Raw genomic sequence first — 27585 nt, 5'->3', positions numbered from 1 at the left:
TATGCAGCCAGCATAAAAACGAATGATTATAGTAGGATGGCACCGAGTAGAGAAATTAGTATATGAATAACTGCTGTGGAGAACATAGTTGATATATTTAATGAGCAATTCATAAAGTTTGTTCATCCTTGTAAATGTGACATCGTGGATAGTTTGAGAGCAGTGGATAGTGGATGATGAGGAGGAGACACTGTGAGTTTGGAAGAGGTATATGGGGAATTAAGAAAACTTGATATTAATAAGGTTGTGGGACCTGATAATATATTACCACGTATTTTGAAGGAATGTGACAGGGAGTTCACATATGCCTTGATATATGTTTATTATGAATCTTACATTGGGCCAAGTTCCAAAGGAGTGGAAGGCAAGATTGTGTCACTTCGTAAGAGGTTACAGAATTCAAGCAAATTATATCAAATTATAAAAATATCAAATTATAGGCCAATTATGAATGATTATAGTAGGATGGCACAGAGTGATCTGTGTGTCAGATCTTGTGGTTAAAGTGCTGGAAAGGATGGTGAGAATCAGGATTCAGAATTGGGTATTATCTTTGATGAAAAGCAAGTATTTGCTAAAGGGAAGTCGTGTTTTAGTAATCTACTTACTTATTACAATAAGGTGACAGCAACATTGAACATGTGAAATGAATACATAGTACTACAACTTTGCAAAGGCTTTTGACAGATTACTCATGATAAGTTGATAGTCAAAGTAGAGCAGAGCATCATCATCAAATTCCTGATATATACCCTCAAGGGGTGTACAGGATATGATAGTACTACATGAAATATTACACCATTACTAACTTCCTATCTACAATTTTCCTCTTTAATGTATGGAATTGTTATAGTTTTATTGTAGTCTAGTTTATCTTTGGTTTTTAGTGAGGTCTTGTAGAGAATTTTGTTAACAGTATTTTGGCAGTAACAATTTTTTAGAAAAGTGTTACTGATAACTTTAAATTAATCTTTCAGCACTTGTTCATTGGAGTAAATCTTCAAAGCCCTGTTTTTCAGAGTATTAACGACACCTAGTTTTTGTATTGGGTGGTGGTAGGAGTTTATGTACATATATTGGCCAGTATGTGTCGGTTTCCAGTAAACAGCGAAGAAAAGACTGCCAGAAGTGTATCTTGTCACATCAGATAAAATAAACAGAATACTACAGAAATACAACCTTAAAGCCACCTTTAAACCTCCTGCAAAATTAAAGAGCTTACTCAACTCATCTAAAGATCCACTCCCTCTGCTGGCCCACCCTGGAGTGTATACTGTATTTATTGCACCTGTAATCTACCCTATATAGGGAAAACAGGATGCACAATTCCTATCAGACAAAAGGAACATAAATGACACATTAAATATAATAACTATGGTGAAGCTAGCCTTTATGATCATGCCCTGAACATTTTACACAGAATTGAATGGAAAAGCACCAGTTGTTTACATCACACCAAAACATGGTATGAACATAAATTTAAGGAAGCCTCCTCCTAAAGCTAGGAAATATCATAAGGTGCAAAAAAACTTTCCAGCGTTTTGAATCCATTTTCTCCAACAGAAAGATCCAGGTCCATATTGGCAGAAAAAAGAGCAGGCCCAGATTCCTTCACAACAGTCTCCTACAGGGCTCTGTGTTATCCCCTTCACTTTTTAACAGCTACGTGTACGACTTACCACATACCAGCTCAAGCAAGTATATGTACACTGATGACCTAGCGATCCTACATCAATCTACCTCCTTTGCCAACCTGGAATCAACCTTGAACACAGATCTGAACATCCTGGAAGAGTACTTCAACCAGCAATACTTGAAGCCAAATCCAACAAAAACTGTGTCCACAGTATTTCACCTGAACAATGCAGAGGCGAATCGACACCTCAACCTTTCTTTCTGTGGAAAAATGGTAGAACACGAGCCTCACCCGAAATACCTTGGAGTGATCCTGGACAGAAGCCTTAAGAAGGCACATCACCAACCTGTCCAACAAAATTAAAATGAGAAACAATATCATTTCAAGGCTTGCTGGAACAACCTGGGGTTGTGGTGCAAAAGTCCTAAAATCATCTGCACTAGCCCTTGCATTCTCTGCAACAGAATATTGTGCCCCTGTCTGGGAAAGAAGTGCACACACTAACATTATAGACACCCAACTAAACTCTACCATGCACACAATTAGTGGGAGAGTGAGAAGCACCCCTCTCTCTCTCTCTCCTGGCTGCCTGTCCTATCTAACATTGCTCCACCAAACATACGGAGAAGACAAGCCTCGATTAAAGAATTCAATAAAGCAATAAGCAACCCACTCCTGCCCCTGCACCAGACTCTCATAAATCCACCTAGTCTTTGCCTAAAATCTAGAAAGCCTTTCTGGTCCATGGATGAACTCTCTTCAGCTGCCTGCCATCAACACCTGACATGTGGAGAGAATACTGGTCCAACAATCTCCCAACAAACAGCTTCCTGGTAGAAGATCCCTGTGCTCTGCAGCATGGTTTTGTTTGCTCTTCCAAGGATGATTTGGTCAGATGTGGCTACCTACTACATAAATGGGGGCTGTTAGACCACCCTTATTGGAATTGTTCTCCTGTCGCTCAGACGATTACTCATATTGTGAACAACTGCCCAAGACGCCAATTTCACAGTGGTGGCCAACAGGACATTCACAAGGTGACGGATGAGGCCTTAGATTGGCTTTCCAGACTAAACATTGACCTGTAGCTGTTCTGTATTCCTTTTGCCATAAGAATAAATAAATAAATAAGGAAGCCTGTAAGATTCTTATCAACCACCCTAATCTAAACAATAATGATGGTCCAAAAATCCCAAGCATATGGAAAACACATATTCTACCCACTTAACCTTACTCCCTAAGAGTAACTATAAATAGGACCATAAGTAATCCAGAATCTTAAATCTAATAACAATTGGCATGTTAAAATTAGGACATCATTGTTACTGTAAGAAAACTATCTATATGAAAGAATGTTTCTCTGATGTTATCTTAAATAGAATATAGCTTTGATGTAGTTTTTAATAAAGTACCATATTTGGCGGCATATAAGACACACCCCCTTTTCTGTACGCATTTTTTTAGATCCTCTTCCTGATTCTGTCAAAGTTCTTATCATTTTCTCAGTTAGGGGTGGCCCGAAATGCCTCTCTACAGCCCTGTTTCCATGTTCTTTAGCATACGCAATCACACATAGCTTGTATGCAATACTGTAGCAATGCTGGTGTTTTTCAGCCATAATTTGCAAAGAAATTTAGAGAAAATTTAACGGCAGATATTTATTACCGTTCACAACAACCGCTACAACAATTGGAAACCCACGGATAGGCTTATGTGTTCGTCAGACATGTTGTAATAGATTTAATGGTATTGATATGAACACAGATGGATAAAAAAATAACTATTTATTAACTTAAAAGCTCATATTTCACTCGATTTATATCCAACATCTTCAGAGCACACAACACAAAGTTTCTTACAAATGCAAGACAACCACAATCTGATGTAACAGTGGGGCTAGTATAAGTAATTGCAATGTGCAACACAAGACTAAAGTCCTAACAGAGCGCCATCTAGGTTAAAAAAAAAAAAAAAGTTCAAAGTTTTAAAATAGTAGTCCAAATAATTATTATATTATTATTATTATTCGTGACACCTCCAAGGAGTCCGAAGACTCATCGCGGGAGGACACCTACAACTATCTCAACTACTACACCGAACCTCTACTACGAATCATCTCCATCAACGCCATCTACAGCCCACCTCCACCACTACCACAACTAGTATTTTTTGTATGTAAATTGCGTGTGTTCTAAAGGGCCAATTTGTCTGTATGCGGGATGAAAAACAGGAGTTTCTGGGAGAAAAAACCCTGCTACCTCCGTATGAGATCGGCTAACTCACCTTCGATTAAAATCGCCGAGATAAAGATTCCTCCCGTTGTGACGAGAATCAAACTTAGGCCTATTCCAATCGAAGGGCGCAATTGTACCGTCGTTCTTCCAATTGCGCTACGGAGGCGCTTAATAATAGTCTTAGAAAGTTTTAAAAAAATAAAATAAAAGTAATAAATATTAATTTGGTCTTAGGATGACTGTCTCCCAAATCTTTGGTAGATTTATACAGCCATACTTGTTAAGGTTTGGAGTATGCTTTAAGCATTCTGTTGATTCCAGGAACAACCTCTCTGACTTTTAGAAGCTTCTGTGCATTACTTTTGTTTTTTTCCAATTGATCCTATGTGCAGGGGTATCCAAAGCATGGTCTGCCAGACCCGACTTGCCATAGCAAAAGTGTCGGATATATTTTTTGTGTTCACTGAGGTGGATGTCCACAGTTCTTCCTGTCTGCCCGTAGTAGGCTTGATGGCAAGAACAGGGCACTTCATAGACTCCTGGATGTGATAAAGGAGTGCATTTGTCTTTAGGTGAATGGATGAGAGTTGCTAATTTCATATAAGGTTTAAATACTGTGCGCAGTTGGTGTTTGTTAAGCATCCTAGATATCTTTTCAGATGTGCCTTTAATGTATGGGATGGTGATAGTTTTGTTGTAGTCTTCTGTGGTAGATAGAGGGGATTTCTGGGTAGCATTTAGTATATTATCTATCTTACGGGGATTATAACCATTGGTTAAGAAGGTGTGACGTATGTGAGAAAGTTCAGCAGTGAGAGCAATGTCATTGGAACATTTATTTATAACTTTTATTTTATTTTATTTTATTTTTTTCAAACTTTCTGAGACTATTATTTCGACTACTATTTCAAAACTTTGAACTCTTTTTTTTTTTTTTTTAACCTAGATGGCATCCTATTAGGACTTTAGTCTTGTGTGGCACGCTGCAATTACTTATACTAGCCCCACTGTTACATCGGATTGTGGTTGTCTTGCATTTGTAACAAACTTCGTGTTGTGTGCTCTGAAGATGCTGGATATAATACGAGCGAAATATTAGCTTTTAAGAAATAGTTATTTTCTTATCCATCTGTGTTCATATCAATACCATTTCAAATCTATTACAATTGGAAAGTTTAAACGAACAGGAACACAGCTGTGATCGTCGATGACAGCGCATGAGAATCCACTGAACTCTATGTAACTGGAATGTTCTCACACGCCGAAAGGAAGAAAGAAAGAAATCATGTAACTCGGAACAGAGAAAATTTCCAGAAATGAAAGTAATAAAAAACTGAGTGTCGGCATATGAGACGCACCCTTTTAGTGCATTTTATACACCGACAAATATGGTAATTAATTAATTTTATTATTATTATTATTATTATTATTATTATTATTTATTGATTTACTTTTTTTCTTTTATATTCTATTTTCACTAGAGGTCATGCCAGTAGAATAACCGCTGATCAAATCATTGTCTCTTTAGCATACTGTGTGAAATGTAGTTCAGCTTGTCTCTGTATATATGTGTAAACTCCAGATGATGACCTTAATATTATTATTATTACTATTCTTACAAGTATCTCCATGGAGTCAGTAGACTCATCGAGGGAGACCCAAACTATCAAAACAATATCTATCAATCTCTTCTTGAATTAATTTACAGACGAAGTACTCACAACTGAGTCAAGCAATGCATTCCACTCATTCACCACCCTCCAGGCGAAAAACCTCATTCTCACACCCTTGTTAACCACGCTTTTCCTTAATTTCCAGGGATGACCTCTTGTTATTCCATCACTATCACACAGCTGAAACATTTCCCTGCATTATTCTTATAAAAACCTTTTAGTAATTTAAATGTTTCTATCATATCCCCTCTTCTCTGCCTATCAACCACCCTCTGCAATCCACAAGCTCTCAATCTATCAATGTAAGGAGCATTGTTTACATCACTCACCAACTTAGTCACTCTCCTCTGAACCCTCTCCACAACCTCCTCATCTCCAAGGAATCCAGGTGACCACACTTGAGCACAGTAATCCAAATGTGGAAGTATCAATGCCTCATATAATAACTTCTTTATATCTGGATGTCAGTGTGTTCCTCAATAACCAAGTAATCCTATGTGCAATCTTGGACACCTTAGCAATGTGTCCCCTGAACTTCATCTCCCTATCCACCAATACCTCGAGTTCCTAGCCTCATCAATCTCTTGGAGTACCGTTCCATCAATGTAGTACACAGCTGGTAATCTTTTAATCCCAAAATGCATAACTATACATTTTTCCACATTGAACTGACATCCATTACCTTTCACCCATTTTGCCAGTTTATTTAAATCATCCTACAAACTCTCAATATCAGCTTGATTTTTTATTGCACTGCCCAACTTTGCATCATCAGCAAACAACTGAATATCTCCCTTTAAGCCATTTCCTATATCATTTATGTACAAATTAAACAATAATGGCTCAAGCACAGAGCGCTGAGGCACACACTACTGCTCACCTGCCTCATTCTGGACTCTGCTCCTCCATACACCATTTTCTGGTATCTCTCCCTGAGCCATTCTCTTATCCATATCACCAGTTCAGTATCCATCCACATCTGCTCCAATTTGGGCAATAGTATTCCACGGGGTATCATAAAAGCCTTAGCAAAATACAGGAGTACCACTGTGTAGCCATTTCCTTTGTCCAACTAAGATGTCATTCTATTATAAAAAGTTAATAAATTGCTAAGGCAGGATCGACCTTTAACAAAACCATGTTGGCCCCTATAGAGTATCATATCCTGATCCACCCATTCTTGAATTTTGTCTTTGACCAACTTTTCCAATACTTTTACCACCACTCCTGAGATGGTGATTGGTCTGTAATTAACTACTGCAGTTTGAGCCACCTTTATGCAAAGGAACTACTTTGCCTTCCTTCCACTCCCTAGGGGATACCAGAGTTCAAACTTGAGTTAAATAACCAAGTAAGAGGCGTTGACAATTCCTTTGCACATTCACGCAACACCCAAGCTGATATTCCATCTAAACCTACAGCAGTTTTGCATTTAAATTTTGCAATATAATTTAAATGCAAATGCAAAAAGGGAGAGTAGCTCTGATTTATTAACTTCAATACTCACATTAGCTATTTCTACAGGTACAGAGATATCCTCACTTGGGTGACAGACTTTTGAAAAGTGATTTTCAAGTCTGTAACTCTACTATTACATATGAATTGGTCACCTCAATACCATCAGCACCCACTAAAGTTATCCTTCTGAAGTCATTCTTCCTTTTACTTGCCACATAGCAGAACTCTTTGGGATTATCCTTAATCTCCTTGGCTAAGATTATCGCATAATCTGATTTAGCTTTTCTTATTATGCTGGTAACCTTCCTAGCTTGAGCCTTGTATTACTCATGAGTGTACTGATTGCCTTTCTCCTTGTAAATTCTTCATAACATTTTCTTTTTTTTTTTTGCAGATCAAGCTTGATAATACTACTACACATCCTTCTAACGCCTACCTTCTTTGTCTTCCTGACCATGGGGACACAATCTGATATTGCTTTCCTCAGATACCTGCTGATTTTATCTCATGCACTGCTAACTTCTTTCCCCTGCAATATGTTTTGCCATGGGATGGCTGTAAGCTCACTCCGAAGCTTGTTATAGTTGCCTAACCTGTAGTTCCGTATATATATATATATACACCCTTCTTAAGAGAGAAATCCACAAATTTTGCAACCTCCCAAGTCAATACCACATGATTGCTCTCACCAATTGGAGATAATGAGGACACTTTACCTATGCATGTCATCTGAACCAATGACCAGGTCCAACACTCTCACACCACGTGTCCCTTCAGTTATGCACTGTTTCAAGTAATTATCTCTTAGAAGATGTATGCATTCCATTTCGTTTTTGCCATGTGATAATTCCTCCTTTCAATTGATATCACCATAATTAAAATCCCCCATAATAATCACTAACCCTGCATTCATTGCACTAATTTGCTGATGCATGAATTCAATATCCCCTCCCCCTGGCCTATAGCAGCAACCTACTGTATATTTGGTTGCGTTGGTCACTATTTCACACCAGACCACTTCAAATGAACTACCATTCACGTCTATCCTCTTGATATATGACTTTCTTTGGCTGCAACTCATCGGCTATCATCAACAGTACTCCCCCCCCAACACACACACATTCTATCTTCTCTATCCTCCCTGAAAGTACGGTACCCATCACATTCAATTCCAGTAACCACATCTTATGGTGACAGCCAAGTTTCACTAATACCTACAACTTTTGGTGAGATTGCACTGACTAATGCCAAAAATTCTTCCCTCTTATTTCGAATGCCTCTTGCATTAATATACAAAAATTACAAATTCCCTTCAGTTCTTGTACCAGCTTTAGAACTGATATACATGTCACTAATTTCAGTAGTCCCATGCCGATTTTTATCCACTCTATTCTGCAATTTATTCCGTGAATAAGTATCAACAAATATACAATCACTGCTTAAGTTTATCCCTCTAACATTCAACCTTTTCAATTTTAGTTTCCCTGCCCAATTTCTTCAACTTGTTCAGAAAACAGTAACTTCTTTAATCGCTTATACTTCAAACACACTCCACACATCAACAAATTCCAGACCTCTTTTTTTTCACATTCTTGTAATCATATCATTCATTATCATCACTTGTCTACTTAACTCATATTTGTCAAAACAAGGCAGCACACACACACACTATCCTGCCTTTGACATCTTTCTTCTTCATGATATCTAACAATGCTCTTAAATCTTTTGCTACCTGATTAATACTACCACTCAGGTCATTTGTACCCACCATAACTATCATCTTTTCTGCATCATGCCCTCTCTTTATTGCTAAAGGCACTCTCTCTATTGTTCCACCAGCCAAGCACTCCTCGGGCATACTGCTCTCCATATCCTTAATCATAGAATCACCATATATTGTACCATTCATAACTTCATTCAAGTCCAAACAAGAGTCACTCAAGGCCTCATTTTCTACGTTATACAGCATGACTCTCCCGGTTTCATTACTTTCTCTCAACATTCTTTTACTTACTCCCTCACTCTCATGACATCTAGTCTCTTCTAGACCTCTTGTGCTTTCATTCTGTTGACTCCCAATCAATCCCATACTATTTATTACTTCATCAATCATGAAAGACTCTCCTATACTTAATCCTGTTCTAGTTACTTCAGCTAAAGTAATCTTCATAGTCCTAATTTCTCTATTCAACACATTTAACTCAGTTTTAATTTCTAGAACCTCCTTACCGAGCACTTCCAATTCCTCTTGCAGAAGATGAAGGTCACTTTTCATTTTCACTAACTCCTGCTGAAGTTCTTCTGCTGCGGTCCTGATGTCTGCTTCCATTCCTAATCGTTCCAATCTATCCCACCATTTCTAACATACGTTGACGTTTTCATTCTTCTCATTTAGCCAAACAGTCCACAGAGCCTTCACATTCTTCGGCGCATACATATAGCAGTTTCCGCAATGCATCCATTGTGAAAAATTGAAGTCAGAGTCAGACTTTCATATAGAAGTCCTCCGAGCTACTGATGTATGTCTCTTGTTGGATGCCATCTTTAATCGCTGAAGTAGTGAAACAAACAGCAGCGAAAACACAATATATACAACAGAGTTTCAAACAATAACCCCACTGAAGGACACTTGTATCCAACCAAAGCACAACTGCATCACAATTTGAGACAAAAAGCCACAGTATACTTTAATTTAAAAACGTTTTATTTTCTAGCATAACTCAACACAACCGCCACGTTCACTAGTGACACTAGCACCCCAAATACGAAGGTCAAAATGTCGGAAAATTCAAATAGTTATTTATAACACGGTTGTAGAGTCCATAATTTGTCTAAAATGGATATTTATTTATATATGACAAATTTATTTTCATTAATACAATGTTGTACTCAGAACCGTAGTATGTACCATTCATGTAATATTTACAGCTACATGCAAGCAATCAGCTACAATGCAGATGCAAAAATTAGCTGTTACAAGTCACCACAAATGTTTTTGATAACTTTCATTAATGTTAACGACATACTTATTCTTTTCCTTATACCTGCAAGTCATATGCAAATAGTTCATATCTGATTAATGTAGGCTGAAATAAAACTATCTATTCCTTTTAATAATTTAAACATATCAACTGTTGTGTCGACTCTCTTATGTTTTGGGCCCTCTTTTATCTCTTATATTTATATATCACTCTATTCTATCTTTCTCTCAATAATTCCTATTTTATTTCTTCTTCTTATTCCTTATTTAATACATTTACTTTAAACTTCTATCTCACTTAACTCAGGCCGAATCCCTGACAAGAATGAAGCTGTTGGTTTGTGAGACAAAGAAAATGCAAATGGCAGATGCCTGTTTCTTTGTCTCAGCACTGGTTCTAACTCCTTATTCAAATTCAGAGAAATTTATTTATTTTCGCTGTGCCACCCTGAATCCTAGATTATACTAAACTTGTATGATGAAGGAGTTGGAATACAGTCAGCATTCACTCTTGTCAACTATATTTTTCCAACTTGCAGTCATGACCCAATATTATCTATTCTCCCACTGTATGAGGTTCGCTAAATTTTATGAGCAAGTGCAATAGGTTCTAAGTTCAGGCAATACAACATTTATATTTAAACAAAACATTTAATTTCAAGAAAAATACATATAATACACGTTATTGAAACTGAGTCAATCAAACAATCAAAGCTAGGCAGGAAATTAGCACTCATATTTAAATTTACTTTATCCTTTCTATATATCTTAATCTGAGAAACATATTTAATAACATTTAATATACTTAGTCTCTTTGTGCTACTCTAGTTAATCAATTTCATTCTCAATATGAATTAAGTTCTATTCTCAATTTTCTCTGACAATCCTATTCAATATATATATAACAAACTCAATTACAAACTTTAGTAAATCTCTCTCTCAAGGAAAATTCAAGTAACAATTTAATATATATCTCTTACAATTTTAACAGTAATTTCTAGATTCTATCTGTTACATAAACTTTTCGTACAATATTCTGTTTCATTCTCAATCTATCAATTTACTGTCCTAAGAGTCTCTCGTAGCACATTACAATAAAATCTTTCTAATCAATTCCACTAGATAGAAGATAGAAGATTTTTGCACCTTACCAATTGCTGGTATGTTACTTTGGCCGCTTCCTTATTTCATCGGGTATCTGCCTTCTACAACTACTTTACTTCATGTATTCTCAGGATGTTCACTACAGATTCCCTCTGTACTTCATAGTTGGATATTTCTGTAGTCTTCCACAAATATGTCTGCTGGGCTATTTTCCGACTGGCAGGCTTCCTGGTCATTCTTCCGATATCTCCTTGAACAAAGGAAAACCACGTAGAGGCTCCACACCAGCCGGACTTTCAAGGGCACAGAAACACAGCAGCAGGAAAACGTCTAAAATCCTTGTCCTCAGCATTACATGCCCTTTTAAACGTTGCACCACTCCTTTCTCTTTCGTCATCGACATCTACGTCATCTGTCTTCACGTCACACGGCACTTCACGTCACACGCGGAATCCTCTCGTAACTTACGGAGTGTAATGGTGGAAGGGGGGAGGCATCGTGCTTACTAAAGGATTTGCCTGTACACAGTATTACGTGTTTCTGAAGTCGGCCATTTCGCATTTTTCAATATTATTTCTCTCATAGCAATTGTCAGGTGCTCACAAAGTATTTGAGACTAAGTAGCCATACATAATAAAATTTCACAATACGATATAAGTTAAAAGACATAAAACTAAATTATGATTTCTATACAAGTGCTTATTCATTTCTGAAAAGTCATTATTTGTTCCAATAGAGTGAAAGATGTGCTAAGCCTGAGTGAAACATAATTTTCTTTAATATTCTGGTTCACTCCGACTTAACACAACCAAGTTAGTAGGTTTTCCACTTGGTTATACTACAAATTAAAGATACCAAGAAATTATATACTTGGTTTAATCCTTCATACAAGTGTAAGCAAACAGGTTTGCACCCGACCTATTTTCAGGACTGGGGAAACTCGTATAAAGAAGCTAAGACTTCATATCACTTGCCTTAATATCCCATAATGCAAAGCACATATCCTTATGGGTATGTATAATGCTATGCATTATGGGAAGAGTCACTACCCAGACCGGTTTCGACCTTTAATTGAGTTCTTTTCAGTGAGAGCCAGAGTAATTTAATAATAAGGTGTGACACCTTTTGGCAACTCGTATATGAAAATATGACTTCTGCATTACTTCAATCTTGGTATCACATCTGGGTCTGGCTCCCACTGAAGAGAACTCAATTAAAGGTCGAAACCAGTCTGGATAGTGACCCTTCCCATAATGCATAGCATTATACATACCCATAAGGATATGTGTTTTGCATTATGGGATACTAAGGCAAGTGATATGAAGTCTTAGCTCTTTATACGAGTTGCCCCAGTTCTGAAAATAGTTCAGGTGGAAACTTGTTTGCTTACACTTGGATAAAGGATTAAACCAAGTATATAATTCAGCAAAGCTGGTATGGTGGGAAGTCAACTGAATAAATTCATATGGAATAAGAGAGAAATTAGTCGGAACACTAAATTAGCTGTATACAAGACAGTGTTCAAACCAGTTTTAACTTATGGATCTGAGAGCTGGGTCAGAAGTAAAACACTTGACCAAAGACTAGAGACCACAGATATGAGAGTCCTGAGAAAGATTATAGGCGTGAACAGATAACATCAATGGCAATATCATATTAAAAACAAGGATAATAGGAAAGAACTTGACATTGTCAGCATCCAGGAATGTGTTAGCAGAGCTAATCTCAGGTGGTATGGTCACTTAAACAGAATGGGCGAGGAAAGATTAGCAAAACAAGTGTTCTCTGCCAGGTTGGCAGCAAAAGGACCCAGAGGAAGACCAAGGTATAGGTGGACTGATGCGGTACAAAGTGCCTTAGACGATAAAAATATAAGATCTGATAATGTTGGAGTCTTGACAAGTAACAGACTGATTTGGAGGAAAATTGTAGATAGGAAGTTAGTAATGATGTAATTTTTGTCATGTAGTACTAGCATATCCTGTACACCCCTTGAGGGTACATGGCAGGAATTTGATGATGATGATGATATAATTTCTTGGTATCTTTAATTTATACCAACCAAGTATAGAAATGCTCTTAATTATCAATTATTGATATATCCTAAAAGCAACAAAACTTATCCCTGCAATTTGTCGTGTGCTCACAGATGAGAAGTATACAAAAAAATTTGTCACAATCTATCCAATAGGCAAGTACACAATGATACAGTTTGTATGGTGTTCAGAATTAATGTGTTAACTTTGATTTCATTAGATTTTAATGGATACCAATTTGCAACAGAAAGCTTTCTCTTTCCATAGATTCATTCCGATTACTTTTCTCTGTCAGCTTAAAAGTAGAATAATGTTCTCCATATCAGGGGATTAGCCTGGCGATGGATAGTCCAGTGGTTGGGCTGCTACCTTAAGGCTTCTGGACTAGCCTTCTTCCAAATTTAAACCCACAGGAGGAATAGGATATACTGAAGAATAAAGAGCAGATTATAGTAGAATAGAGTAGAATTATAGGCCAGAAATGGAAAGACCCTATGGCCCTCGAGTACTCTAACAGCATAAGGGTCATAAAATATGAAGAGTTGTTAGTATCCCATTTACCTGATAAGGCCTTATAGAAAAGATTAAAGTGAGTGGACCATGGGAATGCCACTTCCCTTACAATCAAGGAATAGGGTATACTGAAGAGGAAAGAGTAGACTTAGTAGAATAGAGTAGAATTATAGTAAAAGTTTATAGAGGGAACATAGATACAGGCCAGAAATGGAAAGATCCAATGGCCCTCGAGTACTCTAACAGCATCATCATCATCAGTTACATCAGTCTTGGGACTGTTAGCTCAGCAGCAATTTCCTCCATTCTGCTCTGTCATTGGCTTTCTTCTTAACCTCCTGGTAACTCCTCAAACCCGTGCTGTCTTTGACTTGTTCAAGAAAACGTTTCCTTGGTCTGCCTCTTCTTCTTTTCCCCTCTATTTTGCCTTCAGTTATTCTTTTCACAAGTCTATCATGTCAAAGTATATGTCCAAACCACCTATCCCTTCTAATTTTGATCGATTTAATTAGAGTTCTTGTTTCATTTATCTCTCTCAGGACTTGTTCGTTTGATTTTTTTTCTGTCCATTTTATTTTGTTCATGTGGTGCCAGCACCACATTTCAAAAGCCACCAATCTTCTTACATCTTCTCTGCGTAGAATCCAGATTTCACATCCATACAGTGCAATGCTCCATATCAATGTCTTTACTAATTTTTTTTTCAATTGTAGGTTGAGGTTTCCTGTTAAAATGCTTTTCATCTTACAGAATTGGGCTTTTGCATTGTTTATTCTTGGTCTTATATCTTCTCTTGTTCTGCCGTCTTCTGTTATTAAGCTTCCTAAATATTTAAAGCTTTTCACTTGTTTTATTTGTTTCCCACTGATGTCTATATTGGCAGGGATTTTGCCTGTAACAATAATTTTAGTCTTATCTGTGTTGATTTTCATTTTATATTTTTCAAGGTTATTATTTAGTAATTCTAGCATTGTTTTTAATGTTCTTCTGTTTTCTGCTGCAGGGGCTATGTCATCAGCAAATCTCATACATGACTTGCTCACCATTTATCTTTATGCCACTATATATTTTATCTTTAGTTTCCTGAATAGCCTTTTCAATATATAAATTAAATAAAAGTGGTGGAAGTATACATCCTTGTCTTACTCCACTCCTTATATTTATTATTTTCTCCTTATTATTGATTTTAATCCGTCCATTTTGATTTCTGTAAATTTGATAAATTATTTTCCTATCCCTCTAACAGCATAAGAGTCATAAAATAAGAAGAGTTGTTAGTATCCCATTTACCTGATAAGGCCTTATTGAAAAGATTTAAAGTGAGTGGACCATGGGAATGCCACTTCCCTTACAATCAAGATGATTGCCCCTTATGGCCCTGTTGGTCCACATGTCCTTATTCAATATATTCGGACCACCCCACCATACATATATATATGCTTCTTGGACAATTACTCCCTGGACATTAACCTCCCCCATTAATAACCCCTGTTTAAAAAAAAAACACATAAAAAACTCTGGTGTAAAAAAACCCAGACAACGAATCCTCCCATTTGAAATATTGGTAGATGAAACTAAATATGATAAAAAAATAAATAAAAAAAAAGTTTTAAAGTTGCAATAACAAAAAATAAAATGAATGCAGAATAACAATTTAATCTTCTTCGGGTCTTATCTTTGAACACACAATTAAAGGGTTGTGTGTTCTGATGCTGGAATTCTCAATACATGTCCTATCCATGCAGTGGCATATTTAGGTATTTCCCGCCCCAGGATCAGGTAATTTTGTTAATAATATTTACCTGTAGTTTATTTAATCCGAATTATATGTTAAAATAAGACTAATTTTTCGTGGAATTTTAACTGTCATGACTATCATGAAGCAATTTAGGATTACGTTAAGATCATAGGATTAGAAATCTCTGCCAACAAATAATTTTCAATCTGTTTCGTCTTATTACTGTAAACTTGTAAACATTGTGGTTAAATATTTGTATATAAATAAGTAACTTACATTTGTGAATTATTGTAGTCTTGATAATAACAATGAACGTGTCAAAACCGTTATCGAAGTGAAATTGAAAGAAAAATATTTTATTTCAATCTATTATAATATTTATAAAATATTTTTGACTATCCATGATGGAATTTGTAAAATCGAATAAAGGAAAGGAGAAAGTGATTTTTAAAGGTTATGCCCCACAAGCTAAATTGTCGGACGTAACCTTCAAATTATGTCCCACATAATTTGAAGGTTCCACATAATTTTCAAGCTAAAATTAAACCGTGGAGAAGAGCTTGTGGGACAGTTAAACAATCATTCTCATGGTCCAGATCCAGCACAAGAAGTTCTCCAAGTAGTTCAACAAATTAAAAGACTGGCAGAAGACACTCAAGAAGCACTGCAGCAAATTATCACCCAATATCTCTCAACGATGTGAAGATGCAAAAGCCAAGACAGTTCATTTATGTCGCAATGTCAGGCGTCACTGTCAAGCTGTTAATAATCCAATACCTGTTCCATCGAATGTTGGTGAAATCGATATTCCAGATTCTTACAAAGTTACACATGACGGCCAAAATTTTCTTCTGTTTGATTCCGGTTCAGACAATAACAACAGAATATTAATCTTTGGAACACGTCACAATCTCAGACCCTTGGAAACATCATCTCACTGGTTGGGACTATCAAAACTGCTCCTGCGCTTTTTTTTATCAACTGTATTCCATTCATGCACTAGTTGATGGACGAACCATTCCATGCATTTATGCATTACTGCAAAACAAAACTCAGGATACATATATTAAACTGTTTGAGACAATAACTATGCTGAATGTCTTGAAGATAATCTATTTTGAATTGGCAGTTATAAACAGCTTAGAAAGAAGTTTCTCAAAGAGTGAAATTAAAAGATGTTTCTTTCATCTAAGTCAGAACATCTACCAGAAAATTCATGAGAATGGTTTGCAACAACGTTACCAAGAAGATTTCAACTTCACACTGAAATTAAGAATGATGCTAGCTCTTGCATTTGTTCCAACAGAAGAATTTGTCACAGATGAAGTAGTCAGTGCTTTTGAGAATTGTATGAATTTCTAGCTCCAGAAAGCTTACCAGTTAGATTATTTCGAAGATTCTTACATTCGAAGACCACAATGCCATGGGCAACAGTACCCAACTTATCCCATTAATATGTGGAATATGTATCAACGATCTGAAGATGAATTACCAAAAACAAATAATTAGTAGAAGGATGGCACAGAAGTTTCCAGTCCAATGTCGGAAGTTTCCATCTCACCATTTGGAAATTTATTGGATTTCTCCAAAGAGAACAAGCACAACAAGTTTACTGCACTAAAATGTTGGAGGTCATCCATCACAAACTCCAAGAAAGAAGTATGCTGATTCAAATGCATGGATTCTTACCATAGTTTATAGCTACCATGATTGCAGCATTATGGATTATCTACGTGAGTTAGCACACAAATAATACCACTGACAGGGTATAGCAAAGAGGCAGTCTGCCTCACGGCGCTCTTAATAAGGATGCTAGTTCAGCCATATTGTGGTAGGTGCTGTCGCTATGCTAACAATGCCTGTTAGTGTAGCAAATGAGGAAAGAAGTTTTTCCAAGCTTAAACTGATTAAAATTATTTGCAAACAGCAATGACCCAAGAAAGATTAGTTGGTCTAGCAACTATATCAGTAGAGGCAGACATAGCTAATAATTTAAATTTAGACGAGCTTATAAACATATTTTTGTCTGATATCCCCGTAGAGCAAACATTTAATTAATATTATTATGTAATCATTTTGCATAATGTTTCTCTTGTAATTAAAACAAAATAGCAATTGGAGATTTTCTTATAATTTTGTCTTATAATTCATCAGGAACGATATTTAATTGTTTGCCTCAGGGTGCAATCTAATCTGGCAACGGCCCTGCACACAACCTTTCTTTCTAAGTATTAATGCATAATTAATAATATTAAACTACATTTCTTGTAAAAGATTCAATATTTTAAATGAATTTATTTTTCTCTGTCTATATCCTAAAATGTACATATTAGGTGTTAGTATAATTTTAAATTTGTATCCATTGTTGTGTCAAATAAATTTTTGTTAAAATTTTTATTTTGTCAAATAATTTTTTGTATCATTTGTTGTGTCAAGGAAATTTTATTTAAAGAGTTTTTATTTTTATATGGGGAATTAATGTCCAGGTTTTTTTTATTTACACAGTTTTTTTTTTTATATGGAGGGGTTAAACAGGAGGTAATTATCCTGTTACGATATAAGGTGGGCTCCCCTATCTGCCACCCAGAGGATGTGCTCTCTAGGAGGATACAGGGTCCCCCAAAAGAACAAACTAATAAAATATTCTGAAAACTTTATTTTAGAAGTACAGAATGGATTTAGAAAAGAACGATCATTTACAGACCCAGCCTTCTGCCTAAAATTAATAATATAGAAAAGAAGAGAATACAATTTAGAAACACACATTACATTTATTGACTTTGAAAAAGCATTTGATAAAGTTAAAAGAAGGTATTTTATTTAACATATTAAAAGAAAGACAAATACCAAATATTTTAAAAGCTATAAGTATATATAAAAATAATCAAATACAAATAAGATTAAATCATAAGCTATCATATATGAAGAGAGAGATAAACCAAGGACAGGTTTATCCGACAGGTATATTCCCTTTCAGCAACTCTTTTTAATATTTATCTAAATGAAATAATAATAAAATGGATTAAAAATTTCCAACAAGGTATTAAACTTTCTCCTACTGTGAACTTAAACACTCTCCTTTTTGCCAATGACCAAATAATAATTACAAATTCTGAAGATAACTTACAGAAAGATATTTTAAATTTAAATGAGACAGCCAAAGATTATGGAAATAATATCAACAGAAAAATCAAAAATGATGGCCTTTAAAAGACAAGATCCAATAAGAACTAAAATAGTAATAGATAACAAAATTTTAGAACAGGTGAATTCATTTAACTACCTAGGATGTATGATCACATATGAAAATGAAAAAGATAAAAAAAAAATCAGCTAACGCCTTTTTATTCCCGTATACAGGACTAGGTGAGGCCATTTAGCCCTATCTAACTTTTGGAGACTGAGTGGGCAGTTCAATCTCCACTGGTACCAATCAGAGATAGATGGCCCAAGGCTATCACTAATTAAGCGGTACGCAGTGAAGAGATGGCTCAAATGTGCCGCCATCTCGTGGTCCCTAACCCTAACACAATATATTTAATGTCTGAAATAATGTGGGTTCTACGGTCGATTTTCTTGAGTTTACGGGACGAAAAACCCGAGTTTCCGGGAGGAAAAACCCACTTGCCCGTGCCAGAGATCGACTAACTCGGGAACCGGTCAAAAAAAGGCTTAGAAAAATTTCCTCTAGTCGCCGACTAGACTCGAAACCAAGTCTTCCTTCGTGCAGCCAGCGCCGTGGTGTGCAAACGCCACATCCACTGAGCTACACAGGCTCTATAAACCTAAAAATTGCAAATATTTAAAAATAACAGTTGTAATTAACTCTATATTTAAACCAAACCAGGCTAAAAGTATACAATACATTAGCACTACCAGTCCTATTGTATGGAAGTGAAATCTGGGCAATAAAACAAAAAGACAAAGATTAATAACAGCTGAAATGAAGTTTATGAGAAAAACTGCAATGTATACTCTATTTGATCACAAAAGAAATGAAGAAATTATATAAGAATCAAACCAGGAATCAGTAATAGAAAAAAATTTAAAAACATAAACACAAATGGATGGAACACGTTGAAAGAATGAAAATAGAAAGATTACCAAAACAATCCTTAAATTACAAACCATTAGGGAAAAAGGAAACCAGGATGTCCTCTTAAGAGATTCAACGATGACTTCTAAGACTGGAACAGGTCACTCTAGGCCTAAATCCTTGATAGGCATGATGATGCTTTCTCTTATCATTTTCAATACACATACACTGATAATGTTTGCTTATTCATTATTTTGGTATGCCTGGAAGCCATCTCATATCAAATGCAGATTTTATGAACAAATTAAAAAAATAATAATTTTAAGATTGAAAATGCATAATTATTTGCTTATATACTGAATACACTTCTACTATACTTACCCGGATGCTAAAGTAATCATATGTCTTTTTACAGTGAACACAAGCAACACCTTTTAATACCAAAGCCATTGTGAAATCACAGACTGATCCTACAGAAAATAAAAATAACCTTCATACACTTCTTACTTATTAGAAGAAAATAAATGTCGCTATTAGCATTAAAAACTACTGTGGCTAGATAAAAACAAATTAACTACTAAATACCATGTGACTACATATTTCTTCTAAACCCTTTTTATAACCATTTTTGGTTATACATCTTCACCATTAATTTTCATTTTTCTCTGCTAAAAGCATCCCAATTAGAGCAATTAGCTTAATTGTGAGCGGCCAGATCGGTTTGAAAGCACCAGTTCTCGTCTGATCACTGAAGTTAAGCAAACCTGAGACCAGTTAGTACTTGGGAGGGTGCTGCTGCCATTAATTATGCCACCCTGGTTGGCCAAGTGGTTATCATATCAGCTCTCCAGCCAAAAGGCTTCCGTTCGAATCCCGCCGTGGCATGGATGTTTGTGATTGTCTGTGAAAATACTAGTGGTGATGGTCGGCAGTAGATGGCGTTGGTATAAATCAGTGGTTGCCAAAGGGGTTGATATAACTTTGTTAGGGGTCGATTCGGGATCAGGGGTCGATAGAAAAATATAAGACATCATTGTACGGGAAATATTTAATTTGGTTAACTTGGATTACCTCCATCCTGAATGACAACGCAATTAAGAGTGAATCGTGGGAACATTGACAAGAATAGGACCTGTAATATAGAGCAAGGTCATGAAAATAGTTACGGAGGCCAATCAAGTAGGACAAAATGACGTATTTACCAATAAACAGATGTAGTGGTTACCGCCTGGCCGGCGACATTGCAACACGTGCGCGGTTGCTTATTTACTTATACCTACACGTATTCGAACCCAGTCTCATTTTTGCGCATCGACATAGAAGTGAGCGTTAATGTTCTAAAATTCATCAACATACATATTAGGTAATATTAAAATTACGTAATAGTAAAATAGAGGGGGTCGATAAAAAGTCAAGAAACTCTTGAAGGGGTCGACAGTCAAAGAAGTTTGGCGACCCCTGGTGTAGATGAAGGTAATTGCAGTTGGTAGAGTGGTGAAGATGGAGAGTTGTAGAGCAGGTGCCCCCCCCCCCCCCTCGATGAGTCTTTGGACTCCCTGGAGGTGTCACATAATAATAATAATAATAATAATATATCTATGGCTTAAAATTATTTCATAACATAATATTGGGCAGGAGTCAAGTATGGATAAATAAAATAACAGCTGAAGAACAATATGGATTCAGAAGTGAAAAAAACACAAGTGATGCAATACTAAACCTCACAGTGGTACACAAAAGATCAACTGCTGTATGAAAACAATTCTACCTCTACTTCATAGCTTTCAAAAAAGTACCTGATACTGTTTCACATGATAAACTTATAGGAATATCAAAAAACACTGGTCGGACTCCAAAGATTTCAGGATAATAAAAAAATATATACTAACATCATTAGTTAGAAGAAATACACGTATAAACCACAGTAAAAATTATTTAATTGTAAATATTTCATCCTAAGTATCTTAGGACATCATCAGTACAGTATTTAAACAAAAATTAGGAATAACATACAGTTAGGGCGCATAATTACAATAGAATCTCATGAAAACGTGCTAAAGTAGTACAAAAAAAAAAAAAAACGTTAATTATTTAACACAGTTTTGTATGATAATTTCCCATACTTTAGGAATAGTAAGAACGTCGTTGCGGTTTAGGTTTGGTCTGTGTAGTAGGGCTTCAGAACTTTCTTTGTATAAACGTTCATGTTTAAATAAAGATCTATGTAAAAGTTTAGCCTTTTCCCAATGGATCCTATGGTTTGGATTTTCAATTCCGTGTTGAGAGAAGCCAGATTAAGAAAAAGAATCTCCACAGGGTATCTCTTTTTTGGATTTACACATCAAAAGAAAAGCAGACGGTTCCATCACCACTTCCGTCTTTCGCAAGCCTACATTCTCAGGTCGCTACATTCACAATTCTTCTGCTCATCATCCATCTCAGAAATTTGGCATTATTAAATCACTAGTTTCCAGAGCACACAAATTCTGCTCCTCTGAAGAATCTTTAAACCAGGAATTAGAAGCTATCAAAAATACAGCCATCCTAAATGGATATAATCCAACTCAAAAAATCATCAGTCACTTCTGCATACATCAAACCAGACAGGAAGAAGTGCATAGGATTCCCATACCTTACGTTAAAGGCATCTCAGAACGTCTTTCTAAAATTATGAAGAAATACAATTTGCCACTACTTACAAACCTATCAACCAAATTTACAACTTATTACCTTCTCCTAAGGACAAATTCTCACCCTTGATGTTACGTGGTGTCTATGAGATTCCATGCTCATGCAAATTATCTTACTTTGGACAGACAGGTAGGTCTGTTCAGAAACGCATCTCGGAACATCAAGACCACATTCGTCTTCTTAAACCGCAGAAATCTGGCCTCTCTCAACAAGGAATTGAAAATCCAAACCATAGGATCCATTGGGAAAAGGCTAAACTTTTACATAGATCTTTATTTAAACATGAACGTTTATACAAAGAAAGTTCTGAAGCCCTACTACACAGACCAAACCTAAACCGCAACGACGTTCTTACTATTCCTAAAGTATGGGAAATTATCATACAAAACTGTGTTAAATAATTAACGTTTTTTTTTTTTTTTTTTTTTTTGTACTACTTTAGCACGTTATGCACGTTTTCATGAGATTCTATTGTAATCATGCGCCCTAACTGTATGTTATTCCTAATTTTTGTTTAAATACAGTACTGATGGTCCTAAGATACTTAGGATGAAATATTTACAATTAAATAATTTTTACTGTGGTTTATACGTGTGTTTCTTCTAATTATGAATGCAACACAGGTTTCGTTATTTAAAAAAAAAAAAAATATATACTAACATCAACTACCTGCCACAAAGATAAACAACATGCTTTCACAATGGATAGATATAAAAAGAGGGGTCCAACAGGGATGTGTATTATCACTATTGCTGTTTGAGATCTCAGAAAGAGTCATACAAGAAATCACAACACAGAGAGGTATTTCAAATTAGTGGTAGAAACATAACCTAAAATATGCAGAGGACACAGTATAAATCATTGAGAATAAAGAAGATCTGGAAAACATAGCTAATAAACTAACAAACAGATGCAATAAATTTGGACTAAAATAAACACAGAAAACAAAAACAGTGATAATATAATCACAGGTAAGTCATGGATAAAAATCTAAATATAGCCTTAAAAGGCCACCTCATAGAAAATGTGATGAAGAAATTAAAAGACAAATATAAACAGCCTTTCTTAACATGAAATAAGTACTTACAACAAAAAATCAAAATGAATACAAGAATACAGCTGCTAATCTCCAATAGACTGTTGAAAAGAAATGGAAAATTAACAGCCATGGTGATGCCATTACTCAGAATGATGTAGATCAGCTGGATAAAAAAAAAGTTACAAACCACCAAGTACTTGGAGGAAACCAAAAAAGAAGATTACTGAATGAGATCAGGAAGAGGAAAACGACATTTTTAGGAAATGCTAAGAGAAGGAGAAACGGCCAATATGACCATCATCGGAAAACTATAAAACACAAAACAACCTTAGCCAGCAAAGGTTGGTCACAATTGGTAGAGCCTCTGCTACTAATGGCTCGCAAAAAGTTAAGCAAGTTTGAGCGAGATTAGTAGTTGGAAGGAATTAATCGTTCGATGCTGTTGGCACACTCTCCCTCGATGAGTCTTTCGACTCCCTGGAGGTGTCACATACTAAGAAGAAGAAAAAGAAGAAAATACATAGAATAAGGAGAAGAAAATGGAATATTAACTGCTAAAGACTTCAGAAAGAGTAAAATGGATTTTAAAAAGAAACAGATTGCACACGTGAGATGAACAGGAAGTAAGACTTGAATGATCATCAAGGAACAGAGAAATAACTAAAAGTTCTAAAAACAAGTGTTAGGATTTATAAAATTAAAAATATATACTGAAACTGAAAATATATAAGGAACACACAACTGTGGAAGCCTTGGATTAAAAAATTAGATATTTAGAGGAAAAGTGACATATTTATGTATTATTTTGGGTAATACAGAATACTGCTGTATCTAAAAGATGGTATTCTTTACCCACAGTTCCTCTAATTTAATTCAAAAATGAAATAACATGCTTCTTCTTCTTCTTTGGTGCATCAATCCGAAAGGTAAATATAGCAGCACATCACAACATCCTGTCTTGTGACTTCCTTTTTATCTCTTCATAACTCTTAGCACCAGTTAGCATCATTAAATAACATGACATAAAAGACTAAAAGGACAAGGAACAGTACTGAAGACTAATGCACAAAATTCAGGTATACTGCAAAAAAAAAAAAAAAGGAAAGGATTACTAGAGCAATCAAGGAACAGAGTGGTTAGAGCTGTGATGTATAGAGACTCGATGATCTCTGGTGTGCAAGATAGGATGCCAGAGGTGTGTTTGCCTGGAAGGATGATAGAAAATGTGGCTATGGCAATTAAGAGGGGTGAAAGGATGGATGAAATGATTGTGATGTTGGGCACGAATGACTTGAGAGGCAGTGTAAATGGCAGTGAGAGATCTGAGATTCTTGCTTCAAGTTGTGCAAAAGAAAACGCAGAGAGGGAAGATTGTGTGTGTGTGTGTGTGTTGCCCAGGTATGATAGTGACGACCTGAGCAGAAGAGCAGCAATACTGAATCACATAATAGCCAGAATGTGTGAGAACAGAGGATTGGAATACGTGGATGCTTGGAGGGCATTTGAGGACAGAAGAAAACTGTATGCTTACATTTGAATGAGACAGGACGAAGGTATCTGGAAAGATTGCTGTTTTCTGAACAAGTCAGTGTGTCAATGCAGGGAAACTAGAATTCATAGAGAGGATGGTAGCAGGGGGTAGCCTCTTGTGGGAAGGGCGATGACATCAGGTAACATTGAGCCCATGGGGGGGGTCGAGAGGGAACAATGATAGGTACAGAAGCAGTGACATTTTCATGCCTCTATACTAATGCCAGGAGTATCCAAAATAAAGGAGATGAATTGGTGGCACTGATAGCATCAACCTAGCCAAAGATTATTGGGATTTCTGAGACATGGTTGACGGAGAATGATATAGTAACCGAAATTGAAGTGGCAGGGTACAGCATTTTTTGGCAGGATAGGAAAGGAAAACGTGGTGGTGGAGTACTGCTTATGATAAGTGATGACTTATGTCCTCTAAGAGTGGAGGCTTTGGAAGGCAGTGACACAAATGGTTTTGAAAGCATATGGTGTGAAGTAGAAGTGGCCAAGACAGGATATTTAGTGGGGTGTTGCTATAAACCAGAGAGTACAGAGGGTGGGGACCAGGAGATGTTCAGGCAGTTGAGCTTGGCAAGTGCAAGAAGAATGATGGTTATGGGAGATTTTAACTACAGCAGTAGTTAAAATCTCCCATAACAATCTCCCATATGGAAAGGAAAATGCAAGTAGTAAGAAGGGGATAGAATTTCTGGAAAAGTTTGAGAAAGTACTCTGGCTAAATGTTGCTAGTTTGTAGGTGGGTGAGTCTTTTATAAAAATCTTGGTTACCTTAAACAAAATAACTGAAAATTTAACTTCTGAAATTGCAAGGTTAAAACAGATTATTAGCCATACTTCGTGGGAATTACAGAAAGTTGAGTGGCATTTAAAGAAACACAGAGAGAACAAAAAAACTAAGCAGCAAAATGAGAAACAGCAAAGCATGAAATAAGGTAAGTCTGTGTGTAACAAAAAGCAGGAAAGTCAAGTTGTGAAAAAGAAGGATGTCATGTGGTATGGTGACTATCATAAAACATGCCATTGATTAGCAGGTTATAACTTCAATAAGTTCAAAATGAGAGAGAATCTGAAAGAACTGTTGGAAGAAGTGAAAGTAGAGAATGAGAAAGTGAAAATATATTGCCGATATATTACCTAGATATGATAGAAATTAATTAAGAAGGGCTATGATGGCAAATAATTCAAAGTGGAGGCTGTAGAAGTAATGGATGTGAGTTTGTGGATGTATAGAGTGAGTTTGAGGGAAGAATGGATTTCTTTAAGAGGAACAATCCATATTTGAATGTGTTTGGCATCAGGCATCTTGAGAAATTATTAATTCACATGAGACCTAACACAGTGTTAGAGAAACTAAATTATGGTGGGAGGAATGGTAAGATCTGTGTAAGAACAACAATGTTATGTAGTTTTGTTAGTGATGGGAATGGGCATTACTATGGAAATGATTATGATGAAATAATGATTTCATGTCCTTCCAGTTCTGACTTCTCAAGCATGTGCAAGCGTGTGAATGTTAGTTAGAGTTGAGACCTATGACTGCAACACCAGTAACAGTCTTTCATGTGCAGTAAGTTTGAAGCTGTCTAGTATGATGTGGAGTCTAACAAGGTCAAATACTTAGTACAGTGTTGTTACACGCCCAATGGATAGGTTGATAGTAATGAATAAATGCATTACCAAATAAACATGGTAGCTAGAAAACAAATAATCATCCAGAGACATTAATTATCTTTGATTTTTATTGCATTGGTGTAAGATTAATCCTTGATTTTTATTGCACTGTGTGGGAATCTTAAGCTTTTGTCAGTTTTTAATTGCTTATTTTTATTAAACTCTTTATTTACATTATAATGTGGTCTCAATACTGAAAACTTACCACAGAAACTTAAGTTTACATCTAAAAACTGATATCTTAATTAAATTCCTGGTCTATGTCTGACACTTGCAAACTTTAGTAACTCACTATACCAAAGAAAACTTTTTTTTACAATTCAAATTAAAATAAAACAGGGCAAACAAAAGATCAATTACAAAACTGTCGACTAAAGATGGGTGTAATGGTGAGAGTTAAGTTGAGGGCATGAGAGCTGGGAGAGAACCATGGTATCCCCCTCTCCATGGTACCTACGCACGTGATTATTTTGCTTAATGGTTAATCAGCATCAGGCTGCGTGTAAGCATCATTTAAGAGTGATCTCATAACCGGCAGCCAACCTCATAACGATGAAGCACACTTTTCTGTTGAAAACTCGGAATTTTTCTTCTTCCAAATCATTCAAACCGGCCGGAAAACACAGGCAATGAACTATGATGTATTGCATCGAGTAGGGTAATATGAACGAGCGATGAGTCCTGTGACCATATGAAAAATCACTGAATGTAGTAATAATTTGTTTTCATTAGCTAGACTGTATCAGTCATACTTATCTCGTATTATGATATAATGCTGAATTTTCCAATATATATATATATATATATATATATATATATATATACACACACACAGATAATTTAGTTAAACCGTATTTAACCTACCTCAACATATAAATATTCTATAAGTTACTCATTCGTATACATGAATCCTACAAATTCTGTTTTTCGCTCATCCTGAGACTAACTTACGTTAACCATCAATGTTGGTAAGCACAACGTGCAACGTTTTACTTTCGATTTCGCTGGCGCTTGCGTAGTTTCGGAAACTAAGCAACCAGCGAAGCAACCGCCGTCTCATGTAAGTGAACAGAGCCTACTACTTATTATTATTATTCCTGACTAATTATTATTACTTATTATTATTAGTACTGACTACTACTACTTATTATTATTATTATTATTATTCCTGACACCTCCAAGGAGTCTCCGAAGACTCATCGCAGGAGGACACCTACAACTGTATCAACCA

At 35.9% G+C, this 27585-nt stretch overlaps 1 protein-coding gene across 2 annotated transcripts in view; it reads right to left on the bottom strand.

Moving 5' to 3' along the window:
* Positions 1-27316, bottom strand: part of LOC150106098 (uncharacterized) — a 184248-nt gene extending 156932 nt beyond the window's left edge. For both annotated transcript variants that reach the window (XM_090393843.1, XM_090393844.1), the window contains exons 1-2: positions 27219-27316; positions 19790-19878 (exon numbers count right to left, since the gene is read on the bottom strand). In XM_090393843.1, the coding sequence (XP_090249969.1) occupies positions 19790-19858 (69 nt within the window). In that variant the 5' untranslated portion in view covers positions 19859-19878; positions 27219-27316. The remainder of the gene's footprint in view (positions 1-19789; positions 19879-27218) is intronic.
* Positions 27317-27585: the final 269 nt, after the last annotated feature.

Source organism: Typopeltis vanoorti, chromosome 6, assembly GCF_054136105.1.
Source record: "Typopeltis vanoorti isolate ZY-2024b chromosome 6, IOZ_Tvanoo_1.0, whole genome shotgun sequence".
Classification (NCBI taxonomy): domain Eukaryota; kingdom Metazoa; phylum Arthropoda; class Arachnida; order Uropygi; family Thelyphonidae; genus Typopeltis; species Typopeltis vanoorti.
Note: the sequence above shows the minus strand (reverse complement) of the source record. Positions and strands in the feature narration are given on the sequence as shown.